The 14140-nt window shown below is 37.5% G+C and overlaps 2 protein-coding genes across 3 annotated transcripts; both read left to right on the top strand.

Moving 5' to 3' along the window:
• The first annotated feature begins 175 nt into the window (after positions 1-175).
• Positions 176-1981, top strand: LOC122531742 (serine protease HTRA2, mitochondrial). Of its 2 annotated transcripts, none has more exons than XM_043659916.1 (7): positions 176-592; positions 690-796; positions 890-976; positions 1054-1248; positions 1308-1458; positions 1530-1689; positions 1758-1981. In XM_043659916.1, the coding sequence occupies exons 1-7, from the start codon at positions 193-195 to the stop codon at positions 1918-1920; spliced, it is 1263 nt and encodes a 420-aa protein (XP_043515851.1). In that variant the 5' UTR covers positions 176-192; the 3' UTR covers positions 1921-1981. The 2 variants fall into 2 exon arrangements, with proteins under 2 accessions (XP_043515851.1, XP_043515840.1); XM_043659905.1 differs by having other exon boundaries at positions 178-592; positions 1527-1689.
• A 3043-nt stretch (positions 1982-5024) lies between these two features.
• On the top strand, positions 5025-8245 carry LOC122531713. Its single transcript, XM_043659856.1, is given in 3 exon segments — positions 5025-5134; positions 5136-5268; positions 6905-8245. Coding segments are annotated over 3 exon segments (1521 nt in total). The 5' UTR covers positions 5025-5039; the 3' UTR covers positions 8198-8245.
• The last annotated feature ends 5895 nt before the right edge of the window (positions 8246-14140 follow it).

The following is a 14140-nucleotide window of genomic DNA, read 5'->3' as shown; positions in this document are numbered from 1 at the left end:
ACGCATCCACTCACCAAATTCTGTTTCTAAAAGGTAGAAAAAATTCAATTTGTTTCTATAGAAATCAGATATCTCTTTTTCACGATTTAAATCAATACATTGATTCATAAATTTTGATTCACTAGTTAACTTTCGCGGGACTGACGTTCAAAACTACACAACAAATAGCCATCTACCATTGGAAGTCAAAAAATGGCTGCTCCCTTGACACGTATATCTTGGTCTATTTTAAAAAGAAATCAATTCCAGTATAAACAATTTCTAATAATCTCGTGCGTGGATCGTTTTTCACAATACAAACGTTCGTACACGCAAGATCAGAAGTCTCGAATTTCCGACAATGCAATTAGAAATGCCTTATTTTGTACTATTTTCTTCTCCGGTGTTGGTTATATTTTGTATAAATGGAAGGACGATTATTGGAACCGGCGCAGCAACTTGATAAATCCGATGTCCATAATACATGCTAAACAAATTCCCTGGGATGGAAATGACAACAACAATAATAATAGAGATAGATATAATTTTATAGCCGATGTGGTGGAGAAGTCAGCTCCTGCAGTGGTGTACATAGAGATTCAAAACAAGAGAGGTAAATGCAGATTTAAATCTGCTAAATGATAAGTGCCACTTAGATAATTGCAGTTTTCAGTAATCATCAATAAGAAAATAGATTTGATTCCAAACAGGTAGACCATTTAATATAAGCAACGGATCTGGTTTCATTGTTGAATCAGATGGTTTGATATTGACAAATGCTCATGTTGTTAGTGCTAAGCCTAATACAACTGTTAAGGTAACTGTTGTGACTTTGTACAACTACAGTTATATTACACGAATTAATATCGCATGTGTTCTTTCAGAAATTTTTATGCAATCTATTTCACAGGTACGTCTTTATGATGGAAGTACTTATAATGGTGTTGTGGAAGACTTTGATGTACACAGTGATCTTGCAACTGTGAGAATTAACAAGGTTGTAGATAATACAAGACTTTTACATAATAATGTGTTTTCATATGTTCAAATTGTGATTATCCATTTTCTGTACAGACAAATTTGCCTGTAATGAAGCTTGGTTCTTCCTCAAATCTTAGACCAGGAGAATTTGTAGTGGCTATTGGATCTCCATTAGCTTTAAGTAACACAATAACAAGTGGTGTAATTAGCAGTGTGAACAGACAAAGTCAAGAGCTTGGTCTTCTTAATAAACAAATGGCTTATATTCAAACAGATGCTGCAATCACTGTTAGTATTTCATAATTTCTAATTCATATTATTTTCCTATTAAAAATATGATCTTTTAGTTTGGGAATTCAGGTGGTCCATTGGTTAATTTGGATGCAGAAGCAATTGGTATAAATGCAATGAAAGTAACATCTGGCATTTCTTTTGCAATACCTATAGATTATGCTAAAGATTTCTTAAAAAAAGCAGAAATGCGCAGGAAAGGCAGAGGTATGATATTTTAAGACTAAAAAACGAAAAAGTACTTAACAGGAAAATTATAAAATAAAATAATATACTAGATGCACAGTTTGGTACAAAAACTCAATATATCGGAGTCACGATGCTCACTCTTACCCCCGATCTTTTCTTTGAATTGCAAAAAAAATTGAAGGGAGTTCCGTATAACATCAGACGTGGAGTTTTGATCTATAAAGTCAATGAGGGATCGCCAGCACATTTGTACGTTTTAAAAATCATATTGTACTACAAAATTAATTGTTTTTAATATATTTATGTATAAATTTCAGAGGAGGTTTACAAGCTGGTGATATCGTAACGCACGTCAATGACGAAGAGGTAGAATCTTCCGCTAGTATCTACAAAGCCGTAGAATCATCCAGAATTTTGAGAATGACTGTAATCAGAGGTCTAGAAGTGTTACATTTACGAATCGAGCCAGAAGAAAATTAAATTTGTATCTAGTTCTGTTCTTACATTGAAATTAAAATTGAAACAAATATCTCTCTCCAAATATATCATTTTTTCTTTAATTTTGTAACGCAGCGTACATAATACATACATTGCTTTAATGTTTTACACGATGATCACCCGTCCAATACAAAATAAACTATATTTGTAATAAGATTTTAATAACTCTTAGTTTAACTCTTAGTGCAACTTAAGTTTAATCGTTTTTATTTTTTTATTTTATATTTTCTGGTTATCACGAATACTAATATCGTGTCACAATCTTTGTTATAACAAGAAACTTCTTTCTGCATGTATATTTACGCGCATATATACTCCGGGTGTGGTCCATCGGCATTATGTTTATGTTGTTTACGACATAGGCGACCTCCGCAAATATGTGGCCGGATCTCGAGAAGTGTAGGCGTGGTCCAAGTGGCTTCTAGCACTTTTTTTTTCTTTTTTTTTGAAAATGCTATGCTGGCCGTGGCGTCTTGGAATTCTTCACTATATATTCGTATCTTCGTAAAATTTGTAACATTTACAGCATAACAGGCATATAATTAGTGTATTAATGTAATAAATAAAATTCTAAAGCTATTTTATGACAAAAACTTGTATAAAATTGAGTATAGAATATTAATGATTTAGTAAAAAGCAAATAGATGAGAATATTTCAGTAAAATAATTTTAAGAATCACTCTATCGAAATGTATCTAAAAATAGTGCCTTGAGATTAAATATAAAAGACAATGACGATACTTCCACTTAATAGTCTTCGCAATTTTACATACATCAGCAATGCATTGCAATTAATACTTTTTTTTTTAGCTTTATGTGTTTAATTCATTACAAGAATGAAAATATTAATTTACAATAACATTGTAAGCAAAAGTAACGTATAAAGAAATGGGAAGAGAGGGAAAGAGAAAGAAACAGAGGTACTTTGTCTTTTCCTTCGACTATTCACGGTTCCTTCTTCCACGATTATCACAGTTCCTTCTTCTACAATTATCACGCTTCCACGTTGTTCTACTGCCTTTTCCACGTTTATTTTCTTTTTCCTAGTCATACTTCAGGTTTCTCACGTAGACAGGTATCTGCTCCCTGATTGTCCACGGTTTTGCCGAGTGAATCTCGCCTACGAGGGAGTGTTGTCACTTCCTACGTGCGTGCTTGGCAATTCTCGGTAGCTGAAGAACAAACGGCTATCAAGGTGATCAAGGCTCGATATCTGGGGACCAGAGAGTGACCACCGTCGCCTACACAAAGTTATGTACGCTGACTTTCCATAGGGCGACGACCAACGGCAAGAAATCCCCATAAGAGACCAAAGTACGTTGGTACAAGAGAACGTGTTATCGTTTCTGTCCTTCTTTTAAATTCAAATGTCTTATCTACTATTTCAACACTGGAGAAAACTGGAGATTTTATCTTACAAATCATAAAATTCAAGACTCTAATTAATTATCATCAAAAGGATTGAGACGAATGTTAAAACTTCTGCAATTAACTATTACAAATTCACAATAGCTTTAGGAAACATATTAATATCTTTATTTCTCTTCTCTTAATCTTTAGAGGACCGACAAAAAGCTACTTTATACAATATTTAAATACATAAATCTTTTAAAAAGAAGACTCATTATCATTATTTTTACGAAAAAAATGTCGATTCTCCAAAGATTTTCCACCAACCTTCCTATAGATACTCAATCATTTACAAATACTTATATATTTGCAAATTGAAAAACAGATCAAGAAGAGAGTTACCACTTAGAACTGAAATCGAAGAATCCTGCAGCATCTTCCAACAGCACAACGAAGCACTCTGCTTGCCTTTGCCGCGTGTCTTCGTTGACACTGACAAATAATTCTCGGGGGTAACACGTCGCCATTACAATCCAGAACCAGGATGTTCGCGATACACAACACAGGATAACCACGTTCGTTCGATCATTCGATCGGCCACGTCCGGGTCATCGAGAATAGCCTTGGCGTGGCGATTTTATTGTAACAAGGGAGGATTCCTGGACGACTGAGGAGGAAAAAAGCCGCGGCAGCCAAACAATTTTACCGTACTGTAAAATACTACGACCAAGGACGATGAAACTGTTGCCACGAAAGGCATGGAAGAACGCAATCACGCGTTCTATTGTGTCCACGAGGACCCATTCAAGAAAGGCATACAGAGAGACTTCTATATTTGGTGAAAGTAATGTTGCTTTATTATATTTTTTTAATTATTTGATTAGAAGGCTACTAGAAGCAATAGTTTTAAAACTCAGTACTTTTATTCGGTACTAATTACGATACTACAAAAGTATTGAAATCCATTGTGTAACTTGTTCTTTTATTTAATTTTCGGGTTAAACAGATACTTTCTCATTCTTTCTTTCAGCAATTTGATAAATGCATTGAAAGTAGTAAGAACTTGAACTTTTCATTATTGAAAATTTTCTGTAAATTATGTCACTCAATTGCGAAGAAAGCAGCACATCACTGCGGTTTCTGAACAGTACTGTAATTTGTTAATCAATTCAAAGTAATACATTCTTGCATTTTGTCAATGCTCGTTTGTTCGCAAGGATGATCAGGATAAAATTCATAGTAAGGCACATTTATAGAATACAGCATTATACATAGTATTAAAGAAAAGATCAGAATAAGTCTACCGACTAAATTACGAAGATAAGTGAAAAAGACTTTCACAGTAACTGATCAAGGACTGTCTCTGCAACATTCTCACAGTGATAAACTCAAATATTGCATTTTCTGAGTGTCGTCGCGAATATAAACGATTAGTATCTTTACGCTGTGTATTGTTCCATATCGTATATCAGTCATTCGAATTCCTCCAACTTTGTCCCGACGTACGTACATTATTCGATAGTTTTACTCTTGTAGAACCTCAAGCAAATTCCAGCCGGCCTGGTAACTAATTCCATTCTTCCAATGGAACAAACCATCGAGTAAAGTATTCGTGTCCGCGAGCAGCGTCTGGTATCCCATTACAGAAAACGTGGATCTAGTTTCGAAGCCGAAGCGGCGAGAAAACAAGAGACGAGCAAATAAACGGCCGGCCGATGAAGAAGAAGAAGAAGTGAAGGGCGTGGCGAAGGATGCCGGATCTCGGATCGAGGAATCGCGTCTCCGAGTATTCGGTGAACGGATCCGCCTGTCCTTCGACGATTCCGCGGGTTCCTGGTTCGAAGACACTCGCTCGTCCCCTCCGCTATGTATATAAGTCAAAACCAGATCGGAAGCAAGGTGCACAGCCCGAACAGTCCTTCGTCGAGCAAGGAGGTTCGCACAGGGAATACACTAACCGAACGCACGATGCAGTCGCTGGTAAGTGGCATTTCCCCGATACTTTACTTGGATCTTTCATTCTTTTATTGGACCAAGGACCAGCTGAGTCCAATTGGTTGGATCAACTCGGAGATTGAATATGAGAGGACTGAGATACTTTCAAAGGGAAGAATTTCTATGGTGTGGTTCACTGTTAAGAAATTGAGAGTTTTCGTGAAAAATTGATGCCGATTGGGAGGCAATTACCGGAGAATTAACGAAGATTAATGGAAGAATGGAAGTTGTAGCTTCCTGCTTTTAAAATTTCTCTTGTTTAGAGCTTAGAATTTGACGACCGTCTATCGGGGTGAAAGAGGAGATCAAACAATCTTCTCAACAGAGAGATTGTGATTTGCGTTATTATTATTTTCTATTGTTATTGTCTGACTGATGAATAGATGGCGAATTTTAAGACATATTTGAAGATGGAAAAAATTTACGGATCGCACGTAATACTATCATCTATTTAATTTCGTTCTTTTAATTATATTTTTAAAAATGCGCAGGAATATTCACAATTTAGTTATGAATCGTTGCTATTGAATATATATTGGATGTTGAATCGATTGTTTTAGCGATTAATATTTATTTCTTATAATTATAATTTAGTCCATAATTATTTTTTTTTAAATTTTAAATTCCGTCTTTCACACGAAAAGAGTTTGTGACAGAGTTTTCCAAATTCGTGCCTTTAAAAACAAAAGCACCGTGGGAAATGTTTTTCGTCACAATTGCGGATGTTTCACGTTTTTGAAAGTCAAATGACCGTCACAATACGAAAATCAATGCCAGAGAGAACGTAAAGGATGCAAAAAGAGCGTTTTCGTTTCCACGAGTTGCTCGATCACCTTTGTGCGTTTCGAGGTGCTACAGTGGCCACTCGTTCGCCTGTTATTGGCTCGTAAAGAGAGACGAATCTCATGCAAGTATAAACTCACCCTTTCTGACGCGACGAGAATACCCATCGTTCGTAAAGTTCGACCTACGATTCGTCGAATTGTCAACCCTGAGAGGATTCTAGAGCCCGTTATCCTAAGGAAGATTTGTTTCCCTCGGATTCCAGTTCGAAATTGAAACTGTCACGATTTTTGATATCGAAATAGAATTTTCCATTCTTAGGAAATTTTTAGAAATCATAGATATTCCAAAGAAATTTCCTTTATTCCAATGAATTTTATAGCTAATATATAAAAAAGCCAGTCTAATATTATATATATATATAAATAACTCGATAGAATAGTATTTATTTTTAGCGACTGGAAATTACAAAATATTTTAGAGGAATTTCAGTTTACTAAATACGAAGAGTAATAAAGTATTCAATCCCAAAATAATCAAGCATTATCATTCGAAGAATGCCAAAGAACTCTTAAATACATGTATTTAAAAATCATTATCTTCTCTTCGAACAAAAATTTTGTACGGAAGTAACATCTTGAAATTCACCTTGCACTTTGCTCCAAAATTTGTAAACCTCAGCCTCAGTAATTCTAAAACTGTGTTAAAAAATTATTGTCATCTCTCCGAGAGACAAAGATATTTGAACAACGACGATGTGCCAAGCTGTTCAAGAATTTTTAAGTCTTTTCAACTCTTCCCTGCCTAATCTCGTTACTGAGTAAGATTCACTTTTCAGATTCCGCTGATCCTGGCTCTGAGCCTAGTCTCAGGCACACCGCTCAACCTGATTCCGTACGCGTACTTGTCCAGCCCGATCCCGGTGTTCAATCAGTTCCAAGACACGAGGACAGGCGTGCATGCTTACAGCTACGCCGGTGGACCATCCGCGAAAGAGGAAGTGAAAGACGCCGACGGTGTTCTCCGCGGATCCTACAGCTACGTGGACGCCAATGGAATCCTTCAATCAGCGTTCTACGTCGCTGACAAGAACGGATTCCGCGTGGCCGCGACAAATATCCCTTCGGACGAGAATTCGAACAACGAACTATCTCACATCATCCTCGCTAGGAGCGCGGACAAAGCAACCAGCCGCAGAAGACGTAGCTTAGAAGACGCCAGTCTCAGTTCTAATCAGAATGAGAAATCCGAAGACGCCAGTTCTAACCAGAATGAGAAATCCGAAAATCTTCCAAAGGCCGGCGCACAAGATTCATCGTCGCAGACTCTGTTACAACCTCTGTTACTGTCCAGTGGCGTTCCGTTGGCGACCTCGCATCAGAGCCAAGTTCAAGTGCACAACAACGCGCGTCTCGACGTGACGGAGGGCGAGGCCAAGGCGAAACCGGTCGATCTGCAGCCGATCCTGCCGGTGCAAACCATATTGGGAGACTTGCCGGTGCTGGCTCGAGCGCCCACTTACCACGAGAACCGCATAGAGTTGCACAAGCAGTTGGGCATCGAGGGACCCGAGCTGAAAAACGCGGTTAAGATAGATCCAGCGCCATTGACCGTCGTTCGGTCTTCTCCGGCGGTTATTCCTCTTGCCTCTACCATCATATCTGGCGGTTCGCTCCCCGTCGTATCCGTGCTCGCCAAGGAAGCTGTACCTATCATACCAGCTGCTCAAATTGGCACCGCGTCCGTAACCACGTCTATTTCCAGCCACGGTGTCAGTCAGATTCATGGACTCACTAAGCAGGCTAAGGACGCCGAGGTTGTCTCTGCTGTTCCAACTAACATTGCTAAAGAAGAAGATACAGCTGTGGAGAACAAGGATGAAGCACCTGCTACCGCTAGATTGGTCAACGAAGTACCGATTGCCAAGGAAGCAAATTTGGTTCCAGTGGTGCCGGTCGCTAAGGAAGCCAGCTCGGCTGCAGCCACCACCGTCACTACATCCATCTCCAGTCATGGGATCAGTCAGATTCACGGGAATTCGCAGGTGAACATCGAACCAGCGTGGCTAGTCAAGAGCGCACCTATTGCCCAGCTTCATCCTGTCGTCGGCGTACCGATTTATCTTCATTAGATGTGTCGTTAAATGTAACCTGGGGATGTTGATCGAGAATTTTTTTCTTTTTTCTCTTTCTTTTCTTTTTTTTTGAAGAAGAAGATTCTGCGCGTGCTTTTTGGGAAACGAACTGATTTGTGAGATGATGAGACCTTAAGGGATATTTGTGACTGCTGATCCAGAGAGAAATGCTTCAGAGGCGTGTTCCTCCGGATGATCGGTCGCTAGCGAGCAGAGGGCGAGAGTTTCGATCGATGATTGGTCGACAGCTCGTTCTACTGGCGCACTATTTTATTATTATTATTATTATTATTTCTTTTTTAATACTTCGTCGCCTTTGTCATTGTATGCATTGAAAATCACTTCGACGATCGATCGTTCGTTGAATTATTGATCGCTGTTCATGCTCGACAATAAAAATGATTTTTTGTGCGTAAACTGGTTCTTTGGTTCCTGGTTCCTGATTTCTTCCTCTTTTATAGACGAATGTTTGTTGCATGTGTCGGCTCGAAATTATTAAGATTATTTGTCGATCTTACATCGATTAGAATTTCATCGATTCAGCTTATTGAACGATAATTAAAGATTTAATTAAAATTTAATGTCAAGTGAGTCACGCGTATTGAAAAATAAAACCAAAACGTGAAAAATAGAACTGAACACAAAAACACGAGGAACGATTTGTAATTTTGTCATTACGAAGTTAGTTATAGAACTTTTTCGTTCTCAAGATAGAAGAAATTTCCGAAAAAAGAAAACCAACTGCAATTCCCAGAAAATGCTGCAAGGAAGAAACAACGAAACTCACTTCATTCTCAATTAATAAAAACTAATTGCGGGAAACCTCTTCAATCCTCCAGGGGCTCAAGTTCCTTACAAGTAATCTAATCCAACAATGTAATCAAGAAACTCGACCAATTTGCATACTCCATTAGACGAAATCCAATATTGCTTACAATTACGTATATAATTCCTACAATGTCTACTTGCGTAATTGAATTAACATCATTAACAAAATTTCATTATATCACAAGTCTCGGTTATCAACAAATTCTCTTGTTCAACAGTACCAAATTGATTGTCCTATCCGATACGTGTTTGTTCAATATTCGAAGAAAATGCAAAAGTGCACAGAATGTCGAAAGTATACTTTTTATTATGACACCTAAAAACTAAATCTTTAACATTTAAGTCATATTACTTTAAGTGTATTTGTAAAAAGATTTCGCACCGACTCTAAAAATCAAAGTCCATTTTTGAATTTTGTTACTATCATGGATACTACCGTGCAAACAAAAATTGGCTGGACTTTATCGGTATCTCAGCGTCGGTATCAGACAAAGTTTAATGGCTTTGCGAGTCGCTAGTCTATACCTTTGTATCACTCTGCCAAATATCAACGAGCTATGAATATCGTGATACGTGTCGGCAGTAATTTACTAGAATATGGACGTGATAGAATATGCGGTTGTATGATTCGACAATGGACTCGAGATTGCCTCGTCCCTGTATCAACTTAGAGAGTATTTCGAAGGGAATGATAGCTAAAGTTTCGCCAATTACAATAATAAAACTTCTATACATCCCATTCGATAATGATCAAGTTATTATTATTTAACCATTTTAGTGCCATGCAGCGCGATCGAGGATAGATCGCATAGAATAATGTCACAACGTTTGGTTGCAATGCTCTTTTCACTTTTTATACACTTTTGTCACTTCCAACACTTTCACCTTTTACCCTTCTAACGCTTTTAATACTTTAAACATCAGATAATCTTTAAACAATTAAAACATTCAGAAATATCATTTGAAAGTTCACTTTTAAAATTTGCTTTTGTCTCGGTTTAAACTTGATTAACCTGATCTTTCAGTCGTTAACAATTATAATCATTCTATTCTTAGTCGTAGTAACGATGTTACTTATTATTAAATTATTATCGACAAATGATACTAATAACATTGATCAATAATTAATTATTGATAATTGCAGTAACAACAATATTTTTACAAGTCACATCCGATAACGATCAAATCATTATTATTTACCATCACTTGTCGCCCAAATTGTTATTAATAATTATCGTCCAAGAGAATCCTGGTCGCCGCAAGAGAAATCCTCGGCCGATTAGAAAACGGACAGCCGACGAATCGTCGCGTGTCCAGTCGTCGTATTTACACAGGCGTGTCCTGTTTGCTTGTTTTTGGCGTATCGAAGCAGGAAGAACTTGCCTCGGACGACGGCGTTTGTCACGGAACACCCGGTTCCTATGGGAAATGCGCTGCACACCCTTGACCTTGAACGCCATTCAGCTTCCCATTATCCGGAATATATTACGGCATTAAAGCGGCGCGCGTGTCCAATGAAACGTTGGATTAGCTCCGGCTATCTACCAACGTCCTTTCCTCCTTTTCTTCCCAGCCACGCCGATGAATTCCGCGGATCGTTTTCCATCTAGCCGTCGAGAGATAGTCAGGCAAGCCTCTGTCTGTGGTTCTTCCGTAGCCGGGAATCGGCGGTTTAGTGGTTATGTCTCGGCATTTGCAGGTTGCCTGGAGATTGTGTTTCCCTGATTTTTACTACCCCTTAATCCATTAAAGGTCAACGCGTTGTGTTCCCCTCTTCGTTTCTTCTGAACTCGCGTTATTGAGTACCGCTTTTCAATTGTGGCTAGACAGGAGAGCTTTAAGAGAAGTTGTTTAATACCTCTTCCATTTAGATACTGCGATTATGAAGGGATCCAACTATCGACGACACACTGTGATAAACTTTCCTCTTTCTTCCCGAAATATGCGCGACTTGTCTAAGTACCGCATGTTTCACAGTAAAACATCGGCATTGGAAAGCAGAAATTTTTATGAAAGAAGCTATATGTGAATTGGAGTTTCTGCAAGTGATTTTACATTCGCGAAGTGAAGGATCCGTAAGATATTTATTCTGGGAGCAGATGTACTTTTCTCTGTTCTTCTGTGAGATTTTCTGTTCTCTGGGGAAAATCGTCGCGCGGCATGTTTCAAAATGCGAAAAGTGGAAAATTCGAGGGAAGTCGAAATCCCTCGTTAAGACCTGAAAACTAGAAATCTTCTTCGAAACTTAAGCGAATATCTAGAGTTCAAGGAATAATCAAATAGGAACACGGTGCACTCTCGGTGGGAAATCAGAGCCGCCGAAATAAGAAGCTTAACTTCAAACTACTTCGAAGTCAATTTTCCCGAAAGGAGTTTCCCAGGGCGACACGTCGGTTACCTCCTCATCGATGCCAATATATAACACCCTCTCTTCCAATTTTTCAAATTCTCCCTTGACAAAAATGCGAAACTGAGGAAACCACTCCATCAGCTAAATGTATGGTCGGAAGAAGCTTAGGAAGGTCAATGGAATTTTTATACGAAAAACTTGAAATACTTCACGAGACTTGTCCATTATGGTATTCTTTTACATAAATTCTTTCACTCCTCGGCTGTGCCGCTTTCTCATAGACTTTACTGTACAATTTTAATTTGGACACTCATTCCGCAAAGCAACGCGGTGATTGAATCATGAGATTCAAAGTCTCTTAATTATTTTATATTTTTGGTATATCTTAAACTAAAATACTTTGAAAATATAGATGCAGATTAATTTTTCTATCCAAATGAATGAAATTGAAAAGTGATTACGTTACAAAAATTATTTTCTAGAATTTACAATCCTCTGTATCATTAGGTTACAGTAAATGAACTCATGGAGATAAATTATTCACTTTTTCATGTATGAACACTGACAATGAAGTAGAAACAAGAGATGTAATTGTTCAGTGATTGCTTTTGGAAAGACTCGTGCTGACTTATTCTATACAGTTGTTTTCACGAGAATGTTCGAACAATTATAAGAACTTTCTATCGTGACGTATATGGCTAAAAATTATTGTAATATAAATGTGTAATAGTTATCAAAAAAAAAAAAGTAATACAAACGTGTAATGACACGATACCGTGTTATATAAGCGAACACTTTCGCAAGCCACTGTGCATACTTGCAAGCTTATTCAACTCGGGACGTCGCTCGACAGTTACGAAACCGTGTCGTTGTTGATTTCACAAGGAACGATAATGGAGGAGAAGGACGACGCGGACGGAGAAAAAAGAAAAGAAAAGAAAAAAAAAAAAAAGAAAAAGACGCCGAAGAATCCGGATCACCTTCCAGCCAAGTCAAGTGCACGGCCAAGGTGAAGGAACTCGGGTCAGATGAGCGGCGCAATTAGAAGTGGTTGAACGTATCTCGCGTGTATCTCTTAATACGCGTCGAAGCTCATGGTCGCGCTTGTCCGCGCGCGTGTAGGCGTACCGTGACGAACGAGCCGCGGAGAGGTCGGTAGATTACGCGCAGCAGATCCCATAAAATCACCTCATTATCGACCACTTCGATCCGTTCCTCACTTTGTTTCTTTATTTCCCGATAATTCCCCCGATTCTTTCCGCTCTCGCAGAAAGTTAATAGTCTCTCCTCTTCTTGGACCAATTTATAAATTTTACAACCTCTGTTCTCGTTCCAGGCCTGTTAATTTATTCCCGATTTATAAAGATCTCTTGTTTCTTTCGTATTCAATATGTTTATCGTTTTGATTATGTACAAAACGATAAACATATTTGATTTTAATATAATAGATCGTTTCTTTAAAATTTATTTGAAGAGTTTTCGAAGAATTCTTTTGATTGTCGAATCGTTACTTTCGATACACCTATATTTTATTTTCATATAAATTTACACGTATTATAGAACAGTATGACGAAATAATATAACATCAATAAAACAGAAATAATTTATTACTGTTGTTCATCGTAACTTCCATCAATTTCCAACTTTCTTAATATACTCACGTTGTAATTTTGAATATTTCAAGGTTTACATTGAAATTTCATTTCTAAAATAAAATTTCATAACGTCATGCTATGTAAACACGTCGTTTTTATTTTCTCTTTTTCTACCAACAAACATTTTAACTCTTCCTATTTAGATTTTGGTCCTCCAATTTAAATTGCAATCTTAATGGTTCATTTTTTCCTTCAGTTTTTTTTTTTTTTTTTTTCATTAGCAAGCTATTTCAAAATTAAATGTAGAAACCTAATTGATGCTTTATTTTTCTTTTTTCTCTCCGCGAGCAGAATGCATACGTGACTTGCAGAGGTCGCAGAGCAAAGGTTTATGAGTCTACCAATTTCTTTCTTTTTAATCTACAAGCTTGACGGATCTCTTTGCAATACGTCATCGAGGTTAATTGGCATTTGCCAGTCCACTTTCTTCGCTTTATTTGTTCCAACAACTCACGTTTAAGAAGAAACGAATATAACGAGCTTTGAAAAAATGTTCAACATTATCGACTCATTATAAGACAGTTCCAACTAATTGGAAATCCATGTCTGATAGATTACGAAACTTTTTCAAGCCTGTTCAAAAAAAAAAAATGTCCTTACATTTAGTTTAAGTATTTCAGTCGAGTCGATAATATAATCATTATTGCTTTGTTGTTACTTTAACAAATTGTCAGTCGTTATCTGTATTCAAGTTCAGAAAAATACGAGTAATTGTAGCAATTGCACGATTTTAAAACGAGGATCTGTATCTGCTTTAAGAGAATGTGTCGCGACACTTCCAATTTTAGATTCTGATATTTTACCAGAGTATCGGCGTTCGAATAACGTAAAGTGGCATTTATCGGTACATTCATTTCTCACGATGGTCAGTTTAATTCGTTACACGTGAGAACGATCGGGTTTGCGGTCGATCTCGATGGCCGTGCCATGTTTATAGTGACAATATTCGGTGGTGCGATAGAGACGCTGCCCTCGAAGTTGCAGATAAGGAAACAATTGATTTATTATGCCGCACCGTGTAAAATAAGATTAAACGTAACATAGCCTCACGTTTTAATCCTTTGTAACCAGAATCACTGGATTAAAATCCACTACACTTTACTTTTG

The sequence above is a fragment of the Frieseomelitta varia genome, unplaced genomic scaffold (assembly GCF_011392965.1).
Source record: "Frieseomelitta varia isolate USP_RPSP 00005682 unplaced genomic scaffold, Fvar_1.2 scaffold_138, whole genome shotgun sequence".
NCBI classification, from domain to species: domain Eukaryota; kingdom Metazoa; phylum Arthropoda; class Insecta; order Hymenoptera; family Apidae; genus Frieseomelitta; species Frieseomelitta varia.
This window is presented reverse-complemented; position numbering and strand designations above follow the sequence as displayed.